The sequence below is a fragment of the Eretmochelys imbricata genome, chromosome 6 (assembly GCF_965152235.1).
Source record: "Eretmochelys imbricata isolate rEreImb1 chromosome 6, rEreImb1.hap1, whole genome shotgun sequence".
NCBI lineage: Eukaryota > Metazoa > Chordata > Testudines > Cheloniidae > Eretmochelys > Eretmochelys imbricata.
In genome coordinates, this window is record NC_135577.1 from 37,699,023 (window position 1) to 37,717,789 (window position 18,767).

The following is an 18,767-nucleotide window of genomic DNA, read 5'->3' on the forward strand; positions in this document are numbered from 1 at the left end:
CCACTTCCTATTCTACTTCTCCGACTTTGGCTTCTACTGTTCAGAGTCGTCAGGCATTGAAAGGCAAAGTGAGGTGGTAGTGTGGTGGTGCTCAGTTATGAGCAAGTACTAATATGCAGTTGTTTCAGCTTAGCGATAGTTCATCACTGTCAATACTCCATTAACATAGTATTTGCGACTTGCTTTTTCACTTGTATATTTTGGAAATGTTGTGTTAAGAAATCTGTTTTGGCAAGTGGGATGGAGGGAGCAAATGTTGACTGGCACTTGCACTTATTAGCACACACACAATGCTCAGCTGGAAGGGAAGCATAAGATAGAAGTGTATTGTGCCCTGATTGTGGCTAACACCAAAAAGTGGGGTACCACAAAACAATGGTCCCTGTGGGGATCTGGAGGTTAGGTGGTATAGTCTGCATGTTGCCCATATGTATCTTGTCAAAGCCCCAGCTACCTCCTCTCCATGCAGATTATTACTTCTCATGTAACACATAGGGGACAGTTCTGCATGGGCCCATAGCTAGGTAGAATAAAGGTACACAACAGAGGTTGGTTTTGCAGCCTTGTCATACGTGGGAAAACTGAAGCATGATCAAATTTGGTCTGTTTGGTTCTTGATGAGCCTTGCAGACACCAGGATCCATCAGTAACAAACCTTGTGGAAATAAAGAATGTCATTGAAATATTTTTTTAAATGTTAGTAGTTAATACCGTATTTTAAAACCACAGTTAACATATTCTAAATATACCTTGAGAAGAAGCAATGTAAAAACCTGTACAGGCAATCTAGGGACAAAAAAACCCAACCTCAAAACAATTAAGTATAAATAAATATATTTTCAAATACTAGCAGAGCATTTCATACTCTGGCATTTATAACCATGGCAGTTTTCTTCAGTGGGACTTACAGCATGAGGCTCAGAAGTGTCTCTTGGGTTGAGTTGATTTTTACTTTTAGCATGTACACTTTCAGCACCTAAGCCCCCAGTACATATGTCTGTGCTTTGCAGGTGCAAACATCTGCCTAATTTCTAATGCTTATACTCATGCAAATGTTAGCATTTGAACCAGCAAGCTGTAGTTTAACAAATGGGTGTCGGGGGGTGAATATTACCTTGTACCTGTGCAAGTACAAAAGTGTGCGTGTGTGTGTGTGTTTGTGTGCGCACATGCGAATGTGCGCATACAATCTTGTGTGAAGGCTGGGTGCAGGGCCAGCTGAAACTTTGTCCCTTAAAAGTCTTAGTAAAGTGAGAATTTTCGAGTGTTGTATAAACATAAAGTATCCTATTAAATGAGTACAAAGAGGGAAACCGCAGAAAAGTTGACAGCAGCTGCTCATCTTAAGTACGTGTGTAAAAACTGCAAATGTGATGGGATATTTAATAAAGCAGCAATGTACTAGATGAAGTATATGGATGTACTGTAGTTGATTGGCAACACAATACTTTACCTACGTTTTAATCTTTTACTTATCTTTAGCAGGGATCTCTGCGAAAAGAATTTCCTCAGACTATAGGTGGCAGTGACATCTGTTACTTCTGCAAGAAACGGGTATATGTCATGGAGCGGCTGAGTGCAGAGGGCCACTTCTTTCATAGGGAATGCTTTAAGTGTGATGTATGTTCTACAACGCTCCGCCTAGCAATCTATGCTTTTGATGTAGAACAAGGTAATATAGTAACTACTTATTTAAGAATTTTTAAAAAATATATGCATCTTTAAGCTTGTACAGAGCAGAAAAATGTAGAGGCCAGGTAGTTCAGTCAGAAGATGTGCATCATCCATTGACGAGTTCTGCCCGTGCTGATCTTTCACAATCTGCAGTCCCAGCCCTTTCAGTGAAGCCTAATTATGACTGACCTCATAGTAGTTCTGTTTAAATGAAGAAATGTTTGCTGGAAACTTGGTTGAGAGATCAAACACATGTCACTTCTCTGATTGTGGGTTGAAGTAAAGACAAAAAGTGGTGGTTTCTTGCGTTGACCTTCACTTGCCAAAGTAACACTCCAGCCTCCTGATCATCCCAGTTTATAAAAACGTTTCTCTTATTCAACATACACTGTGAGAATGAGGTCGAATTAATGGCAGATTTGAAACAGATAGAAAAATGTGGACCCCCCGCCCCAAATAAATAAATAAATAAATGAGGCTGGAAGTCAGAAGTTGGAAGCAGCGACTTTAGCAAACTGCTGGTACAATGTATTCTAGTACTCTCCAAACTTTAAGGATGTTGGGATCCTCTGTGGCTGACCCCTGTTTCTAGAAGGGATATGTTAAAGTATGAGACTGTCCCCTTTTCTTCCCAAAATGCACTGGTATGGCCACCAAAGATCAGACCCTATTGTGTGCATCACCGTATACAAAGAGACTTAGACTAGAGTCACAAAAGGCACCTAAAGTGGCAGTTAGGCACCTAAGTCCAACATTTATGCACCACTGCGCCTCAAAACCCCTACTCAGCTGCTGCCTTAACCCTGTAGGCACCTAAAGTTCCTGAGCACCTAAATTTCTATCATTAAAGTCCCCATGGTACCTGAGTTCGTGCTGCTTTGATGTGTGGACTCAGCCAACTCAGTCTACGTGCCTATCTCACACCTAAACCTGAAGGGGATACTGACATTAGGCGTTACCCTGCCTATCTCACTTGCAGGGCCTGATCCAGTGGACATTCTCAGAAGCTGCGTACTGGATTGAGCCCCACACAAGCCAACACCTGAAGGGCAGATAGTAATGTCCCACTTTCAAGTCTGCTGTAGGGAACTCACCCAGAATGTGGGAGACCCAGGTTCGATACCTCTCTGCCTGATATGGAGAAGGGATTTGAACTTGGGTCTCTCATCTCTCAGGAAAGTGTCCTAACTACCGGCCTTTGAAAGAGCCAGGCCCCAAAATACCCCAATCTCTCCTGTTAAAGCTACTCCACTCTAAATATTCACCGGGCCAGAGTCAGAGTGAGATGACTCTATAGCCCAGGGGCTAGGGCACTCAGTAGGGAAGAGGGTAGACATAGGTTCCAGTTCTCTGTTCAGTGACTGTTTCTTTATACACAGTGGAACAGGTTCAGTAGGTTAACTGGTTAGCATCTGAAATTGGGTTGTACTTCTAGGATCCCAAAGCATTTTGCTGATGTTAATTAAACCTTAAAGCTCTGTGTGATAGATATGTGACATGGGGTAATGCCACCTGTGTGAACCAGTATGCAGGAAGTGATTTGTTCAGCGTCATTCAGTGTGTCAGTGGCAAAGCTGGGAATAGAACAGAAGCCCAATTCCTCTTGCTGTCCTCTAACCACTAGACTTGCTGCTTCCATCATCTTACAGATACGTTGGCTTGTTTTCAGTCCTTGGACCTACAGGCTAAATATAATGTCATTTCTTTATTCCAGGTAAATTTTACTGCAAATCTCATTTTACACACTGTAAAACAAGCAATAAGCACAGGAAAAGACGATCTACATTAAAGACGCAAGAGAAAGTACGTATCGGTTATACTTCTAATGCAATAAATGTTGAGGCAGTTTTGTGGTGTTTGGTTGCTTCTCTCCCCCCTCCTCCCCCGGAAAATGGGGGAAAGTATCCTGAAGTAATGCCAACCTTTTATTCTTTTGTATTTGGCATATTTATGGTTTGAGAATCAATAGCTATAAGCTAACATTGTGAAAGTGAGCTCTGACTCGATAAGGTAAGGCTGTAGTTGACATCAATCGGAAGTGGAACTTTAATTAATGATTCTCTCAGTGATAACAGAAACTTAGTCACTCTTACAAATACTTGTCTGTGCTACCATCCAATGCTTTGTGTGTCATTGTCATAGCCTAAAGCAAACTGCAGAACAAATTATATTCTACAAATAAGATAATACAAATAAAAACAAAAGTTGTATGGAGGAGCCACTTTAAAAATTATGAAGATAAAATATTTCAGTCTTGGACTGCATGTTTGTGTATTTAGGTAGAGACAGTGGGAATTTGTGGCGCTACATTACATAATTCACCTGTAGGTGTCAGACCCAAGAATATACAGTATTGTGCCAACAGTGAGAGTAAATAGCCACTGGAACAATTTACCATTACTGGTGATTTTTAAATCAAGATTGGATGCATTTTCTAAAAGATATGTTCTAGCAATTATTTGCGGAAAGTTCTATGGCCTGTGTTATACAGGAGGTCAGACTAGATGATCATAGACTAGATCAGTAGTTCTCAGCCTTTCCAGATTATGTACCCCTTTCAGGAGTCTGATTTGTTTTGCGTACTCCCCACTTACCCCTCACTTAAAAACGACTTGCTTACGAAATCAGACATAAAAATACAAAAGTGTCACAGCACACTAGTACTGCAACATTGCTTACTTTCTCATTTACCCTATAATTCTAAAATAAATCAATTGGAATACAAATATACATTTCTGTGTATAGTATGTAGAGCAGTATAAACAAGTCATTGTATGAAATTTTAGTTTGTACTGACTTTACTGGTGCTTTTTATGTAGTCTGTTGTAAAACTAGGCAAATATCTTAACAAGTTGATTACCCCCTGGAAGACCTCTGCATACCCCCGGGTACATGTACCCCTGCTTGAGAACCACTGGACTAGATGGTCCTTTCTGGCCATGGAATCTATTAATCCTTGTAAAGATATTTATATTTCAGGCCGTGTGCACTTATTTTTAATTTTTAATTTTCCTTTTTTAAGCTCGAAACAGAAATGTGGATGCAAGAGGAACCCAAGCACCCAGAAACCACCACAGAAAGTACTTCTACTACTGTTAGCGGTCCAGAAGACAGGCCTCCAGGTATCATGACTTCCTTCTTTAGGAAAACTCTAAGCTGGCCCCTTAGGGTGACGAGGGATCTGCTTGACATTCCAAGACGCCTTTCTAACTGGATGCATGGTTTTCTGCACGCTATCAATCTTCATTTGAGGGACAATGCATACAACTATACCTATTTGTATGAACTCTTGAGCCTTGGTGTGCCATTCCTGTGTGCGCTGCTAGAGGTACTTACTCATATGTACCGGGAAGCAGAGCTATCACTTGAAAACATGCTTGAATGGGTGAAAAAGTTCTTTAGAGTTTAAATTCTTAAGTGTCCTGCTAATTTGTGCCTTTCAGGTTTCCAAAATTAACAGCCTTGCAATATGTTTATATACATTTCAATTTAATATGTGCTTTAAGTGAACAAAGAGCTTACTTTGATAGACTAAGTGCAATCAAAACACACTATGAATTTAAAACATGTACTGTACAAGAAAGGTATCATGAAGTTCAGTGTCCAGATGCATTTCCAGAGCATGGGGACTAAATGAAGGATATTTTATAAACATTTGCGCAGGGGTGGGTTCCTGGCTGTGAACAACCATGTTTCTGGGTTTACGTTTTATAATTCTTGCTTTAAAGACCAAGAAAGAACATGTTCTTTCAGACATTTCAGGATAATAGTGACAAGTGACTGGGTTTTGAAACCTGAATATGGCACATCCCTTTTCTCTTGCTTTCATCTTTTGCTCTGGGTACACGGTTTACTACTTGCATGGAGATGTTTTGAAGGAAAAAAAAAAGCTTTTTACTGTACTTAGGGCACCTACTTCTAGCCATGCCTTTTTAAATTTATTATTCGTGGTATCCTTTGTTAATACTAGGTATTTTCTGTAATACTAGTTTATTTAAACCTGAAATAAATTTGAAGTGCAAATGTTAGATGAGTGGACGATTAATTGAAATGGTCAGATCTAAGAAACATAGTATAGATAGCTGCTATTTATTCCCAAAATTAAGAGGTTTTTCTCACTTGGGGGCTGATCCAAAGTGGAGTTGAATACCCACAGATCTAGCTGAAGTCAGCTGGAGTTGTAGGTGCTGAAAATGACTTTGGATTGAGCCCTTAGTTTGCAATATATTGCACTCAGATATCTAAAAAGCCATATTTGAGTAAAATAGAAGTACTTAGAAATAATGTGCTTTTTTTAAACTGATGATTTTCAGTTAGATGTTTTATTATTTCAGTGTAAGATGCTAATGGGAGAAAAATCAAAATAGTTATAAAATTGCATCATCTCTGAAGAAAAAGGTTTTTTGTGGTGGATCTCAGTATGAGGTACCTTACCCCAAAATCTTCTCTAGAATGTATAGTGCTACCTGATGACAATTAGTCTTTAACAATTCCCCAAACTCTAACTATTGTCTAGACTCCTTTAGCTAATTATACATACATTCCCTATCTCAGTGCTTAAAGCTGTATTTGATGGAGAAACATGGACAGATCTCCAAAAAATTAAAAGCATCTGTAGCATTTTTTTCTGGTAAAAAGGTATTAATTTAAGCCACAGAAAACATGTTGCCAGCAGTTGGTAGAAAACAAACAAGAGTGGTCACCTGCCAATGACCTTATATGGGTTGATTTGAATATATATATTGCAAAAGACCAAATGGAAGCTTCCATGTTTGTTTGGCAGTAAAAAGAACGTATGTTGTCAAAAACAAAACTAGCTTGGTGTTTTAATAGAAACAGATTTTTCTCTAGATAATTTTATCTTTATTTTAAAAAAAACAGAAAATGAAACCATGTACAGTTTTCAATGAGAAGGCATTTTGGGATTTTTTCAGGGGGATGAGGAGGATATTTGCAAAGGCTTTTACAAAGAACTTGTATGGTTTTCAAGTACAGCATGTCATTTGAAGCAACTTGCCACTAATGCTCAAACATACTCCAGTGAAAATTTGCTAGACTTTTGACAGGAGACAGTGACCATAACAGTAATATGGTAAGCAAGTATAGAGATGTAGAGAAATGTTTTTGTGCTACTTGAATATTTTGAATACTGGACTCCTCTTTAGTAAAAAATTTAATTTAAAAATAAAGAAGCCTATAATGTTGTTTACTATGTTACTCCAGCAATCCTAAAGAATGTTAAGAAATGCATTTTCTGATTTTTTTTTTAACATGAGTTTTGATTCAGAGTGTTGGACTGTCAGACACTAAAACAGTCCAACAGAATACTTCTCCCCTAAGATTTCTCCACTAATGTTTGTCACTTGTTCTGCATTTTAGCAGCCTGAGCATAATGGTAGTCTAAGTGAATAACTGTGTAGTAAGAAGCTTGAAAACCTATGATGTACCATGAATTTTAAGAAAATGAACCTTATTAGTAGAAAGTGAGACAAAGAAGTTAAGCGTAGGTAGTATATAGATTAATTAAAAAAACACAACAAATTTCAGGGCATATTCATGATTATAAAGTTTATAATATTCATAAAAGAACATGAAATTATATATTTGCTGGCATTTCAAAATCGTTAGTATTGCTGAAAATGTCACACTGGTATCTATATAATTAATCCATTTATGTTTTATCCTTAGCCTTAAAATTCTACCAGTAAGGTTCATAACTATTCCTCTTTATAAATTAATGAAGAAAGCCATCACTCATAAATTAATAAGGCAGTTTAATTTTGGTTGATTTTTCTACTTTTTTGGCCTAGTAATCTGTGAATAACACCTATAGCCAAACTAAGGTTCCTCTCTTTTCTTTTCTTTTCTTTTCTTTTCTTTTCTTTTCTTTTCTTTTCTTTTCTTTTCTTTTCTTTTCTTTTCTTTTTTCTTTTTTCCGATATCCTGTGTTGCTTTTAGTTCATTTCAACATTCCAGTTCTACATCCTCTCATTGGCTGAAACATTTCTGTTGTAAGGTGATTGTTCTGCTTGCCAGTTTCAGACTATTGTAACTAACCCTTAATATCGTTTGACAACATTACGTGGTTTTTGTTTAAAACTATTTTGGAGCAAACTGTGTGTGTCTGGTATATTAATGGATGAAAGCTTTGGCATGATAATATTTTTTTTAACCAATTGCACAGCGCACAATACAAGAAAAGATCATTTCTTATTTTTCTATAAAGGACATTTCTTTTTTTCCTCCCCTGCATGTACATCTCTTCTCATTTTTTAAATGTTAAGCAACTCCATTGTTTCTCAAACACTAATTAAATAAAACCCTACTTCCTTCCAAGTATTATATCTGCACTAATTCAGAACTAGAGCATGAAGAATCTTACAGATGGTCTTCTGTGTCTTGTTTAAGTGGAGATAGTAATGCTTACCAGTTTCATAAAGCACTTTTGAGCTATCTGGATGAAGCCGTGCTGTATAAATGTGAACCATTTTTCCTCAAAATTCAGGGAGGAAAAAAGTTGAAGTTTCTGATAAAACAAAAATCCACATTCAGAGCAATAAAAATTCCTATGCAAGAGGGGAAAAAACCCCAGAGATCCATAGGCAGTTTAATAATAATGGAGGTGGTCTTTTATTTTTAAGGCAATTCGGTTTCTAATATTAAACTATCAGGGTTGTGTGATTAGAATGTTTGTTTGATTCCAATTGTTTTAACTAATAACAGTTTTAACTATGCCCCATTAGCAACTTTGGAGTTTGTTTTATTAACTGATAATAGATTTGTCTTGGTGCATGAGAAGTTACTTTTATTTCCTATGAAGGGCTTGTGGGATTTTTTTAAAATGCCAAGCATATTTGAATAAAATCTAAAAAGAGAGAGTGCTACAAAGGAGAACCTATGTACCAATCCTGCAAATGGATCCATTAGCATGGAACCCTGCACTCTTGCATATTCTGATTGAAATCACTGGGACAATGGTCCATGTTGTGAATGCAATTGCACATGCAGGATCTTAGTGAATTAATCTGAAACTCTCTGAACAAAACGTTATGGAGTTTGTAAACATCCCCTGGTGAAGGATTCATCCTACATGCCATACTGTAGAATGAGGAAGGACTATAGGATCAGGTTATCTTGCTGACCTGTGTGTATATAGTGCTAAAATAATTGAGCGTGCTGGTATCATTAAACTCTTTACAAGAATTATAAATCCCTTTTTAAAACTAAAAACAAAAAGCCCCAGCTCGCTGCATGGCATTAACCCATCATTTCCTGCACCACAAGGCTAGGACACAAGAATGGATTTTTATAATTTCAGTGGTTTGGTTTTTTTACTTAAACGCTGCATGCTTCATTAAGATAAGGTTTATGAAGGAATGGTCTCTCATTTCAAATCACTTGCTATTGCTATGTTTCTTTACCTTCTGTTGCAGAGTCTTCATTTCTTTAAAGAATGCCATCAAGGATTCTGTCCCTCTCCTCCTAAATCTTTTGCTTTCTTTTTGCTTCATGATCTTAACTGAGCAAATTTTTTATTAAATTCTGTATTTAAATTGTCACATGGAAATTCTGTATTTTGCACACTGTGAGAGTTGTTTAGCTTTATTTATGGCATTTGCTGTAAACAAAAATAAACGTAGTTCTTTTTAAAGCTCACTGTTTCCTCTCTTCCTTTTAAAAAAATTCTTTTCTAAAGATACTATCTTAGGAGTCTGGCGATCAAATTCCCACTAGAAATTGGCACCCGTTGTGTATCTCGCTGCATAACTGCCAGCAGTAGAAATTAAAATGTGTTCAGATTAAAATCCATAAAGCAATTTGCTTGTGACGCTTATGTAAAAAGTACTGTTGCGTTCTAATGTGCTTTATTGAACAGTTGTCCAAATCTAGAATTTGGGGAAATATGGAATTAATTATGCTGATTGAACATATTTTACCAGTACATTTATATGCAGACTTTACTCCATACCTGGAATTTCTTAATACAAGGCATAATTTATATTTGGGGCATGCATGTTAGTTTATTCCCAGAGATCAGCTAAAATAGGTTCTAGTCAGCCTTTTACTGAGGAACCTTTTACATATAGAAAAGGAAAACACAATATATTTTGCTATAATCTTATTCGGATTATCTACAGAACAGCTTTTGCAAACTGAATAGCAGATACCCAAATTGATTCTACATGTTCTGCTTCTGTTGGATGCTGTAATATTATAGCTCTTTTGTGGTCTGATCCGTAGCCCACTGAATTTAATAGGAGCCTTTCCACTGATTTCATAAGACTTTGACTCAGGCCCATAACCATTAATGTTGCACCACAAGTTGTCACATCTACTTAAGATGAATAGGAGTTTGGTGATGGGATTTACTCTCCGTGGGAACAATAGCTCTGAGCTCAGGGATTGACAGAACTGCACACACAGATGAAAATATAGCTTCTTTCCTTTAACTTCGCCTGCCTCTCCCATGTTTTTTTTTTTCCAAATATTTATAGCATTACGAAGGTCACGCTGTAGTACATGCTATGTGTTCTTTTCAAGGACTATATTGCATTCTAGGGAACCCAGGTAATGTTTGTTGATAAGCTTTATCCTTCTGTTATCTTCAGCTCTTTACAGAAGGATGTTGCTACTCCAATTTGTAAGCTCCAGAAATCTATTGGACCCTTGGCTGCGGTTCACAATAACTTGTTGTATGGTAACATTGTGATGATTTCCCCCCCCCCACTGCCCAGTTAATCGTGTTTGGTTATCTTTTTGGTTACCCTATTTTCTCCTTCTCCTCCTCCTCCTATCACTGCAGTTCTTTCACCTCTTTCCTTGCTTCTCTCAGCAAAAAATATGGCTGGTAAAATAATGGAGAAATTGGCTTGCAAATAATTATTTTATTACAGAATGTGTTAGCAATTAGTATTACTGCACCTGTATGAGCTCCTTGAATAGTGGAAATAAAAAACATTCTCAAAGAATTGTTAGATGAAGAACTGCCAAAAGGAACAACAGACGTTGTTTTCAATGAATTATTCTACCAGCTCTGATTTTAAAAAGGCAAGACACACACTCCCCAAGGCCCAAATCCTATCAGGAATGGAAAGTTTGCCTGGCTAAGAGATGTACAAATCAAAATAGGGACCAGTGACTATTATGTAAAAGAATGAATGTTGGGCAGTATTTTAATAAGAATGGTCAAAGCACCTCCAATAAGAATTAAATTGACCCTTCAGGCAAACTGATCTTGCTTGGGGGCTGTAAGTTTTGCCTGTCTTCGTGCTTTCTGGTTTTGGATAGAAGCAATGGAATTGAAATACTTTGAGAGATCATTGTGCTGTTTCCACCCTGGCCCCATTGTTGGATCTGTTTGACAAGACACATTAATTGTTGACGCCCTGCATTATAATGTATCAATAGTCTAAATCCTCTTTTGCATTAGGAGTAATGACATTCCTAAGTACTGTTTTGCAATTGGCGCGTGTGTGCTTTAGTGTGAAGAAATGAACCAGTCAATGAGAATTGATTCTTATTAATCATGTTTATCCTGTACCCAGGGACCAACCAACATTGGGGCCCCAGGTGCTGAATAAATACAGCATAGTACGCAGCCCCTATCTCAAATAGCATACAATCTAAATTGACCATACAGACGTGGGAAAGGAATGTAACATATAAGCAGAATGATCAATGTGAATGTCATGTTAGTTCCATGCTTCAGTCAAAATTGTTGTGAAATAAAGCTTTTATAAGATTAAATACCCTCTGTTTATTCCTTAATAGTACTGCTAGAAGAAGAAGATAGTACATAAACTCATACAGATGTTAAACAGCTGTAATTCAGGACTCCGATCCCTCATGAGTTCTCTGTGCTCTGACTATGTGAACAGGCCACACTGTAGATGAGAAGACTGTGAATGCCTTTTTTCTTGCCTACAGTTGAGCCATTTCCAAAAGCCTCCTGCTCTATAAATCTCCACCTGTAGCACATGCCATTTAAAACACATACCCACAACAATGATGCCTTTTTCTTTTCTATGCTTTGAATTAACAATGGCATTTGTTTGCTTAAGAAGAAGGGCGGGGGGAAGCAAATCTACTGCCACTCCAGTCTTGAAGCACTTGCTTAACAGAGCCCTTCCAACAAACACGGGTTTGGAGCTGATGCTGGTAATGCCTCTCTAAATCATTTCATTCTTTGTGTTCTTCTGTTTTTTTTTTTAAGGAACGCAAGCTACATCTATGCTGCAGACCTCATTAGTGTTCAGTAGTTACAGAGATATAAAGCATCTCAGCCATGTCAACTCATGGGTTTTTTTGTTTTGTTTTTTTAATTTGGTTCAAACTGTTTTGAATATAATTACTATACAGGTATTAGAATCACATTGGTCTGCACTTTTGAAAAGTCAAGCTGCTTATGCTTGGGTCACATAGTAATTAATTCAATACAGGATTACTTGCCTAAGAATATGTTAATGAAACCATAATTTTTAATGTTGTTCTAAAAGGTAGACTTCCTTTACTTTCATGCTAGTACTTTAGGATCCAAAGAAGACCTGAAATTTTTTTAAGCATCTGAGAAGTAAGTTTGGTTTTTCAAACAAACAAAAACAGCTTGAAATTGCCAGTCACCAGGTTAGTAATTCCTGTATAAATTCAGATGTTTTTGATTCATAAAAGCCACTGTGAAACAGCCTTTCCTCTTCCTTCTGAATTTTGGATTATACAACAGCAATAAAAATATGAGCAAGATAATACTTTATGAGCTCCTACCTCAAGTATTAGGTCACAGGTCTGCACTGTCCCCACAATGTGCAGTACAGATAAGGTTATCTTAGTTGACTTTCCTCCACTTGCTATCCATACATTCCTCACATTCCAGTTAAAGTGATGAATTTAGAAATATATTGAATTTAATCCTTAATATTTATTAATATTTTGAAAGCATGACATATTTATGAAGCACTTGATTGTGTATGGAAGATAAAGTTGTAGAAGCTCAAAAGACAAAATACATTCATGCTTGGTCCAAATATACAAATTAGCAATGTAAATATTTCTCTCTGCCACTTTCCTTTTCTTCATGAACTGCAAACATAAGAATAAGGACAAAGGCTTTGATCTCATCTCCTCAGGTGGTGGTCTCCGAACTCATTTCAAATGGCTGGAATTTCTCATGTATTCTTTTGAAATGTGAAATTATTACGGAATTTGCATGTTACTATGGTGAAGTACCCTTGAACTTGCTGATTTGACATTTCTCTGCTCATATTGGTTCATGTTTTCGTTTTATTATTTTACTGCTTTTAGCATATTGTAAAAATCACTGTTTGACCGGCATTAAACTAATGTTTATTACTCTAATGGCTTAAAATATTGCTGCTCCATGCTGAATCTGTTGTGATTACATGCGTTAATATACCAGACTAACACAAATTGCTCCAATGTTTTATGTAACGGTTTGTTCTAAAATGAAAGCTGTCGTGTGCGAATGACTCCTATGCAAGAAACCTTTTGCCATCTTCTTCACCTCCTGCCTTTGTTTCTAATACCTTTTCCGTCAATCGCTTTTACTTTAGCAGGTTGCTAAGTTTTGCTTATTTTGTTGTAGCGTGTTCATGTTGTCCTGAGATGCATTCCGAAACTGCCCGCTTTAAATCCCGTGTTGCTTTCCCAGTCAGAATTGTCCGGTTATGTCGTAAGGCTGAGTTTCGAGGTGTCTGGGCACCGAGTAGGGAAGGGATTTTTAAAATGTTTTTGTTCAAGTAACTTGCTAGAGAAGAACTTGTATATGTGTGCGTGCATGCACGCTAGAGCTGGACAAAAGATCCTTTTGACACTAGGTTAGCGCGTCCGCTTACAACTGGGGAGCTGTAGGTGAGGCATAAAGAGCTAGATTGTCACAGCCTTCAGTCCCTCTTTTGTGCCTCTTTTGCTAAACGGAGTAATGTCCCAGAATTTACTCTTCTGTGTGGCCCTGTTTAGATTGCAACTCTAGCCCTAGAGCATGAGCTGCCAAACCCCACTGCGAGTTAATGGGCAGGGGGGTGGGGGTGGGAAGAGCGCTGGCTGGTTCCACCCCTCCTACTTGCCAGTCAGAGAGCTAATCAGGGTCATAGGTAAGAGTGAGCTGCTCCATAAAAAGGGTGAAGTAATTTACTTTCCTCTTCAGAGCAAGGTCTGTTCCAATGGTGGTAAGCGCCATCCCTTACTCAAGGCAGATCGTAAGGTTACAGACTTTCAAAGGGAAAATTCCTTGCGAAACATTGTTTCAGATGGTCTGAAACGTCCTTGTTGCGGGAGGATGGAGAAGGAACAGAGACAGTAGTTGGCTAATTTTAGTGTCAAGTATCGGGGCAGCCGTGTTCGTCTGTATCCACAAAAACAACAAGGAGTCCAGTGGCACTTTAAAGATTAACAGATTTATTTGGGCATAAGCTTTCGTGGGTAAAAAACCACTGCATCTGAAGAACCACTGCATCTGAAGAAAGTGGATTTTTACCCACGAAAGCTTATGCCGAAATAAATCTGTTAGTCTTTAAGGTGCCACAGGACTCCTTGTAGCTAATTTTAGGTGTCTTCTCAAACTTTGTTAAAGTTCAGACCTAAAACAAGACCAGACAAGCACCCACAAAGAGATGAAGAAAAAGAATAGTGAAAATACAGCTTCTGTCTGATGCTTGCCGTTCAGTTGCTGGAAGACCACCAATACAGACCAGAGCATGAGGCTCAGTTAGCCACTCAGGGCTTCTTTGGCTTGTGAAAATGTTTGGCTAGTATACTTTTATCTTCCTGGGGCCAGTCTGTGGAAAGCAAATCTTCTTTTTGCCTAGGTTGGGCTGTTCAGCACCACTTGTGGCTTGCCAGGGTGATTAAGAGGTGTCACACGACCAAGATCTTCTGTTGGTATCACAAGCTTTTATACAGTCTTCAACCTGCCCTCTTACTCAGAATAGTTATCAAGCTGGTAGCTGCTGGCCAACACCAGCATCACCTGAATTTTTGATCCTTGGCATGTAGCCTGGAGTCTTTGGTAGCTGATCTCCTCCTGATGATGGGGAATTAAGACGAGATGTCTATGCTGCTCTTGTTAGAACTTTCGCCAGTCTCTGACAGCAGAGCACACTAGGTGATGTTGCTTTGCTTGCAAGTCCTGGTGGGAGTGAACAGGAGTATGCAAAGGTGAGTACATTTGTTCATTTCGAGGATTATCATGGGGATAGTTGTGAATAATTTATTCTCTTTGCTGATGGGGCACCGGGGTGTCCTTCTTGTCAGCCCTCTAGTTTAACATCTATGTGAGGAGCACAGGGCTTGTCGTACTGCATCGATTAGTGGTCCATCTAGTCCAGGATCCTGTGTCTGACAGTGGCCAGCAACCAGCTACTTTCAGAGGAAGGTTCAAGAAATCCTGCAGCAGGGAGTGATGGAATAACCTGTCCCCATGGAAAGTTTCTTCCTAACCCCAGTCATGTTGGCTTATTCCCTGAGGAATGAGGGTTTCCACAACTCTTTTTTGTTCGGGTTTTGTTTTTGTTTTTTATTCTTGCTGTTACAATTCTGGATATTTTACTTTTTGTCCACATAAACGTCCAATCTTTCTTTGAATCTGTCTTGGTCTCCATGTGCTTGTGGCAATGAGTTAAACAGGCTCATTGTGCATGGCACACTCAGTCTTTAATTTTCTCCTGAAGTGACGGGAGTGATTGTTAGCCATTCTCGCCAATGTAGGATCATGACTGAAGGCTGTCATAAGTGTCTGAAGATCAAGCCTGATAAAACAGAGCTAATGTTGGTAAGTAAGGGGGGAAGTATGTGGAAGAGCTGACAGTTGTTACAACTGCTCCCTTTATCAATGGAAAAAGACTCTCCTGGTCTGGATGGTGCACAGTGTTTAATAGTTTAGTGGACCCACTGCTATCACTCTGAGAGTAGCATGAAATGCCTTTTGTCATCTTCAACTGACCTAGAGGCTGGGGTTCTTGTTATTTGATATAAAGTTAGCCAGTCCCTGAGCATTTGTCACCTTCATGCCAGATTACAGTAATGTGCTTTGCTTGAAGCTAACTTGGCAGACGACTCAGAAGCATCTGTTAGTGCAGAGCACTGCAGCCCCCTGGTTAAATAGGGCTCGCCCATGTGATTGTATGACATCTTTCTTTGGGCTCTTCATTGGCTCCCTGTGTGCTTCCCTGTGAGCACCTTAGTTATTACTAATACAAGATTTTAGAAAAAGTTGATAATTGTCTGTAAAGCCCTAGATGGGCTAAGACTCAGATGTTTTGGAGACTGCTTCTCCCCTATGCCCAGGCTAGTCGACTGGAATGCTCTTACTGTCCTTCCCTGTAATTTAACTTGGGGAGAGGCAGAGCATTGTCCCAGAGGGCATTGGAATAGTGCTTGGAACTCATGCCTACTCTCAGCTCACCACAACTCTAATGTGGAGACCTTTAGGATGAATTGAAACAAGCATCTGTTTAAAATAAACTCCCTACTCAAACATGGAAAGTTATGAATTGAGAAGCAAGGTAGGGAATGGGCTGTCAGGTGATCCATGTTTACTACCTATTTGTACAGTGTATTGTGTCTTCATGCCTACTTTCCGTTTGGTAGATACCTTATAAATGTGGCATTAGCCTGGCATAAAACCAAGCAATATCAGAATTCCTATTTTATCGTGTCCAGTATTTCAACACCTTACCACTTAGTGTCAGATATGCACCATATCCATGTGTCACCATTACGTAACTCAGCATTTTTACCTTACTAACTAAATAAAAATAAAAGAGATGTCTGAAAAAATGTCCTGGAAAAGGAAGAGGAGGCTGTTCTCAATGTAATAGGCCAAGGTTTAGTAACAATTAGTAGAAAGACATGCCATGTATTAAATTTTATAGGGCCTTTTATCTCCCATGTTCAATCAGATAAGTTGCTCTTTGACCTTTGATTTGTTTTTATTAGTCATGAAGGATTAGTAAACAGCTCACAAATGAAGCTGATCTTGTGAAATCTGAGCTTGATCTCTCTTATTGACCTGATTCAGAAATTCCAAAACCTGTAAGCTCCCTTCTGCTCCTTCACTGTGCAGGAGGGTGCTGCCTAAGTAATGTGCTGTCTTGAGGATGCAAATCAAGAGGACAGATATGGAGTCATGACTACACCCTTTTCATGTATACAACCCCCAAAAGCTGTGGAGTTCATAACTAAAGAAAACAAGTATCTGGACCAGCCATTGTCTGAAGACAAGATACTGGGCTAGATAAACCATTGGTCTGACTCAGTATGGCCATTTTAATATTCTTAACAATTGCAAGCAGTTGCTGCTTTAAGCACTTGTGCATAGTACTGCCACATCAAGTTTCTCGTATGTGGACATGTTCAGGAGGCTCCTGAACATGGCTGTCACCATTGTCTTAATGCACCGCATGTGTAGAGGGCCAATGAGAGCATCTGCAAATATATTTGGTCTCAGGTTCTCTGTTCCAACGCTACACCCTCATTTCTCAGCTTCAGCTTATGTATCCAGAACACACTCAACACTGTAGGGATAGTCATCTGCTTCCAATAGTCCCTTTAGTCTGCCTTCTTCAGGGGTTGCACCCAAAATAGATGGGGGAGGCGTGTGCATCATTGTGTTCCACTGCCCTGCCTCTTTCCATAGTCCTGTCCTGTCTCCGCAAGGACTTCTGCCAGAGGGGATAGTGCTTGCTCTATAAACATTCCGCATGTGGTGTTGCCAAAATAAAAAAAGTCATTTGAGGTCATGGCTCCAGACTTGCTGGATAGGGGAATCTTTTGTATGCTTCTTGACTCTTAAACTTGTCATCCACAGAAGCATAATTACTGACATAATTTCAATGAGCAGAAAAACAATTTAATTTGTGTGGGCTTTTTTGTTAATATAAGCTACTTTTAGTCTGTATACTTTCTGGGGGGCTTAAAAGGGATCAAGCCAAAAACAAGGCCTCCAGAGAAAGGAGAGGAAAGCTATGTAATAACTTCTACTACACTGGAGTCACCAAAGTGGCACGAACTGGGATCTTAAGGCTTGTCTACACTGCAAAATTAGGTTGACTTAATTTAGGTCCACCTAGGCCACTTCAGTAATTCAATCGGCTGTTGGTGCCAGTGGAGCATGTCCTCACCAGGAGCGCTTGCACTGACTGAAGTGGGGCAAGGTGGGGTGACAGCCCCTTCTGTGAGCCCCTCGCTGGCTCAATTTCACAACAGAGCCTACCAGCAGTGAAGTTGACATTGAGAAAATTGAAATTGAGTGGGGAGTCCGGCCAGCACCCCAGCAGGAAGCTGGAAGCCAGGGGGAGCAGGGAGCCCAGGCAGCAGCCTACCTGGGAGCCGGAACCTGCGGGGCAGCGGGACTCCCAGTGGCGAGAGGGGAGCCCAAGCAGCAGCCTGCTGGGAGCGTGTAGCCAGAAATCTGGGGGTTGGGGAGGAGGGCAGCTGGGCTTTAGCTAGAGCTCCCACACCCACCCACCCTTGGGTGATGGCCTGAACTGTGCGCCAGGCACAGGATTCACAGTAGGGAACTTACCAGCCTTTCTTGTCAATTTCACAGCTCTGGCAGGCAGCCCTGAAATAGACAAGAATTTTAGCCAACAGCTGATGTAAGGAAGGCAGTATCTACAGGGACACTGCCTTTACCTAAGTACCCTGACATAAGCCTCTTGTGGAGGCAGAGTTATTATATCGGTGTAGTAGGGCACTTATATCAACAGGAACAAGGCTGTAGCATAGACACTGACATAGGTCGACATAAGCTGCGTTACGTCAACCAAACTCTGCAGTGTACATCAAGCCTTAGAGACAAATGACTGAACTTAAATTGTTGTTTGTATCCATGTTGGTCCCAGGATATTAGAGACGCAAGGTGGGTGAGGTAATATCTTTTATTGAGTTGCTCTTATGTCAGGTAGTATACTAACTACAGTTCATCCACACACGTAAATAAGAATTAGAAATGCAGCAAAACTAAAATGCCTGACTGCCTAATTGTCTAAGGGTAGGACCAAAATATCAAAGGATGATCTATAAGTGAGCCCCACCTCATTCTTGTACATTAGAGAGGTATATTAAGTCCATCTCCTGAA

General features: G+C 39.3%; 1 protein-coding gene across 8 annotated transcripts in view; it reads left to right on the forward strand.

Moving 5' to 3' along the window:
- The window catches only part of MICAL2 (microtubule associated monooxygenase, calponin and LIM domain containing 2), a 191,202-nt gene that overhangs the window by 108,697 nt on the left and 63,738 nt on the right, over positions 1-18,767 (forward strand). For 5 of the 8 annotated variants that reach the window (XR_013346327.1, XR_013346326.1, XM_077818417.1 and 2 more), the window contains exons 17-19: positions 1,483-1,672; positions 3,389-3,477; positions 4,697-4,796. Coding sequence is in view for 6 of the 8 variants with exons in the window: in XM_077818417.1 (XP_077674543.1) it covers positions 1,483-1,672; positions 3,389-3,477; positions 4,697-4,796 (379 nt within the window). In the remaining 2 variants the exon portion in view is untranslated. Of the gene's footprint in view, positions 1-1,482; positions 1,673-3,388; positions 3,478-4,696; positions 4,797-7,632; positions 9,326-10,283; positions 11,336-18,767 lie in introns of those variants that run through there. The other 3 variants (XM_077818421.1, XM_077818422.1, XM_077818418.1) reach the window with 3 other exon arrangements.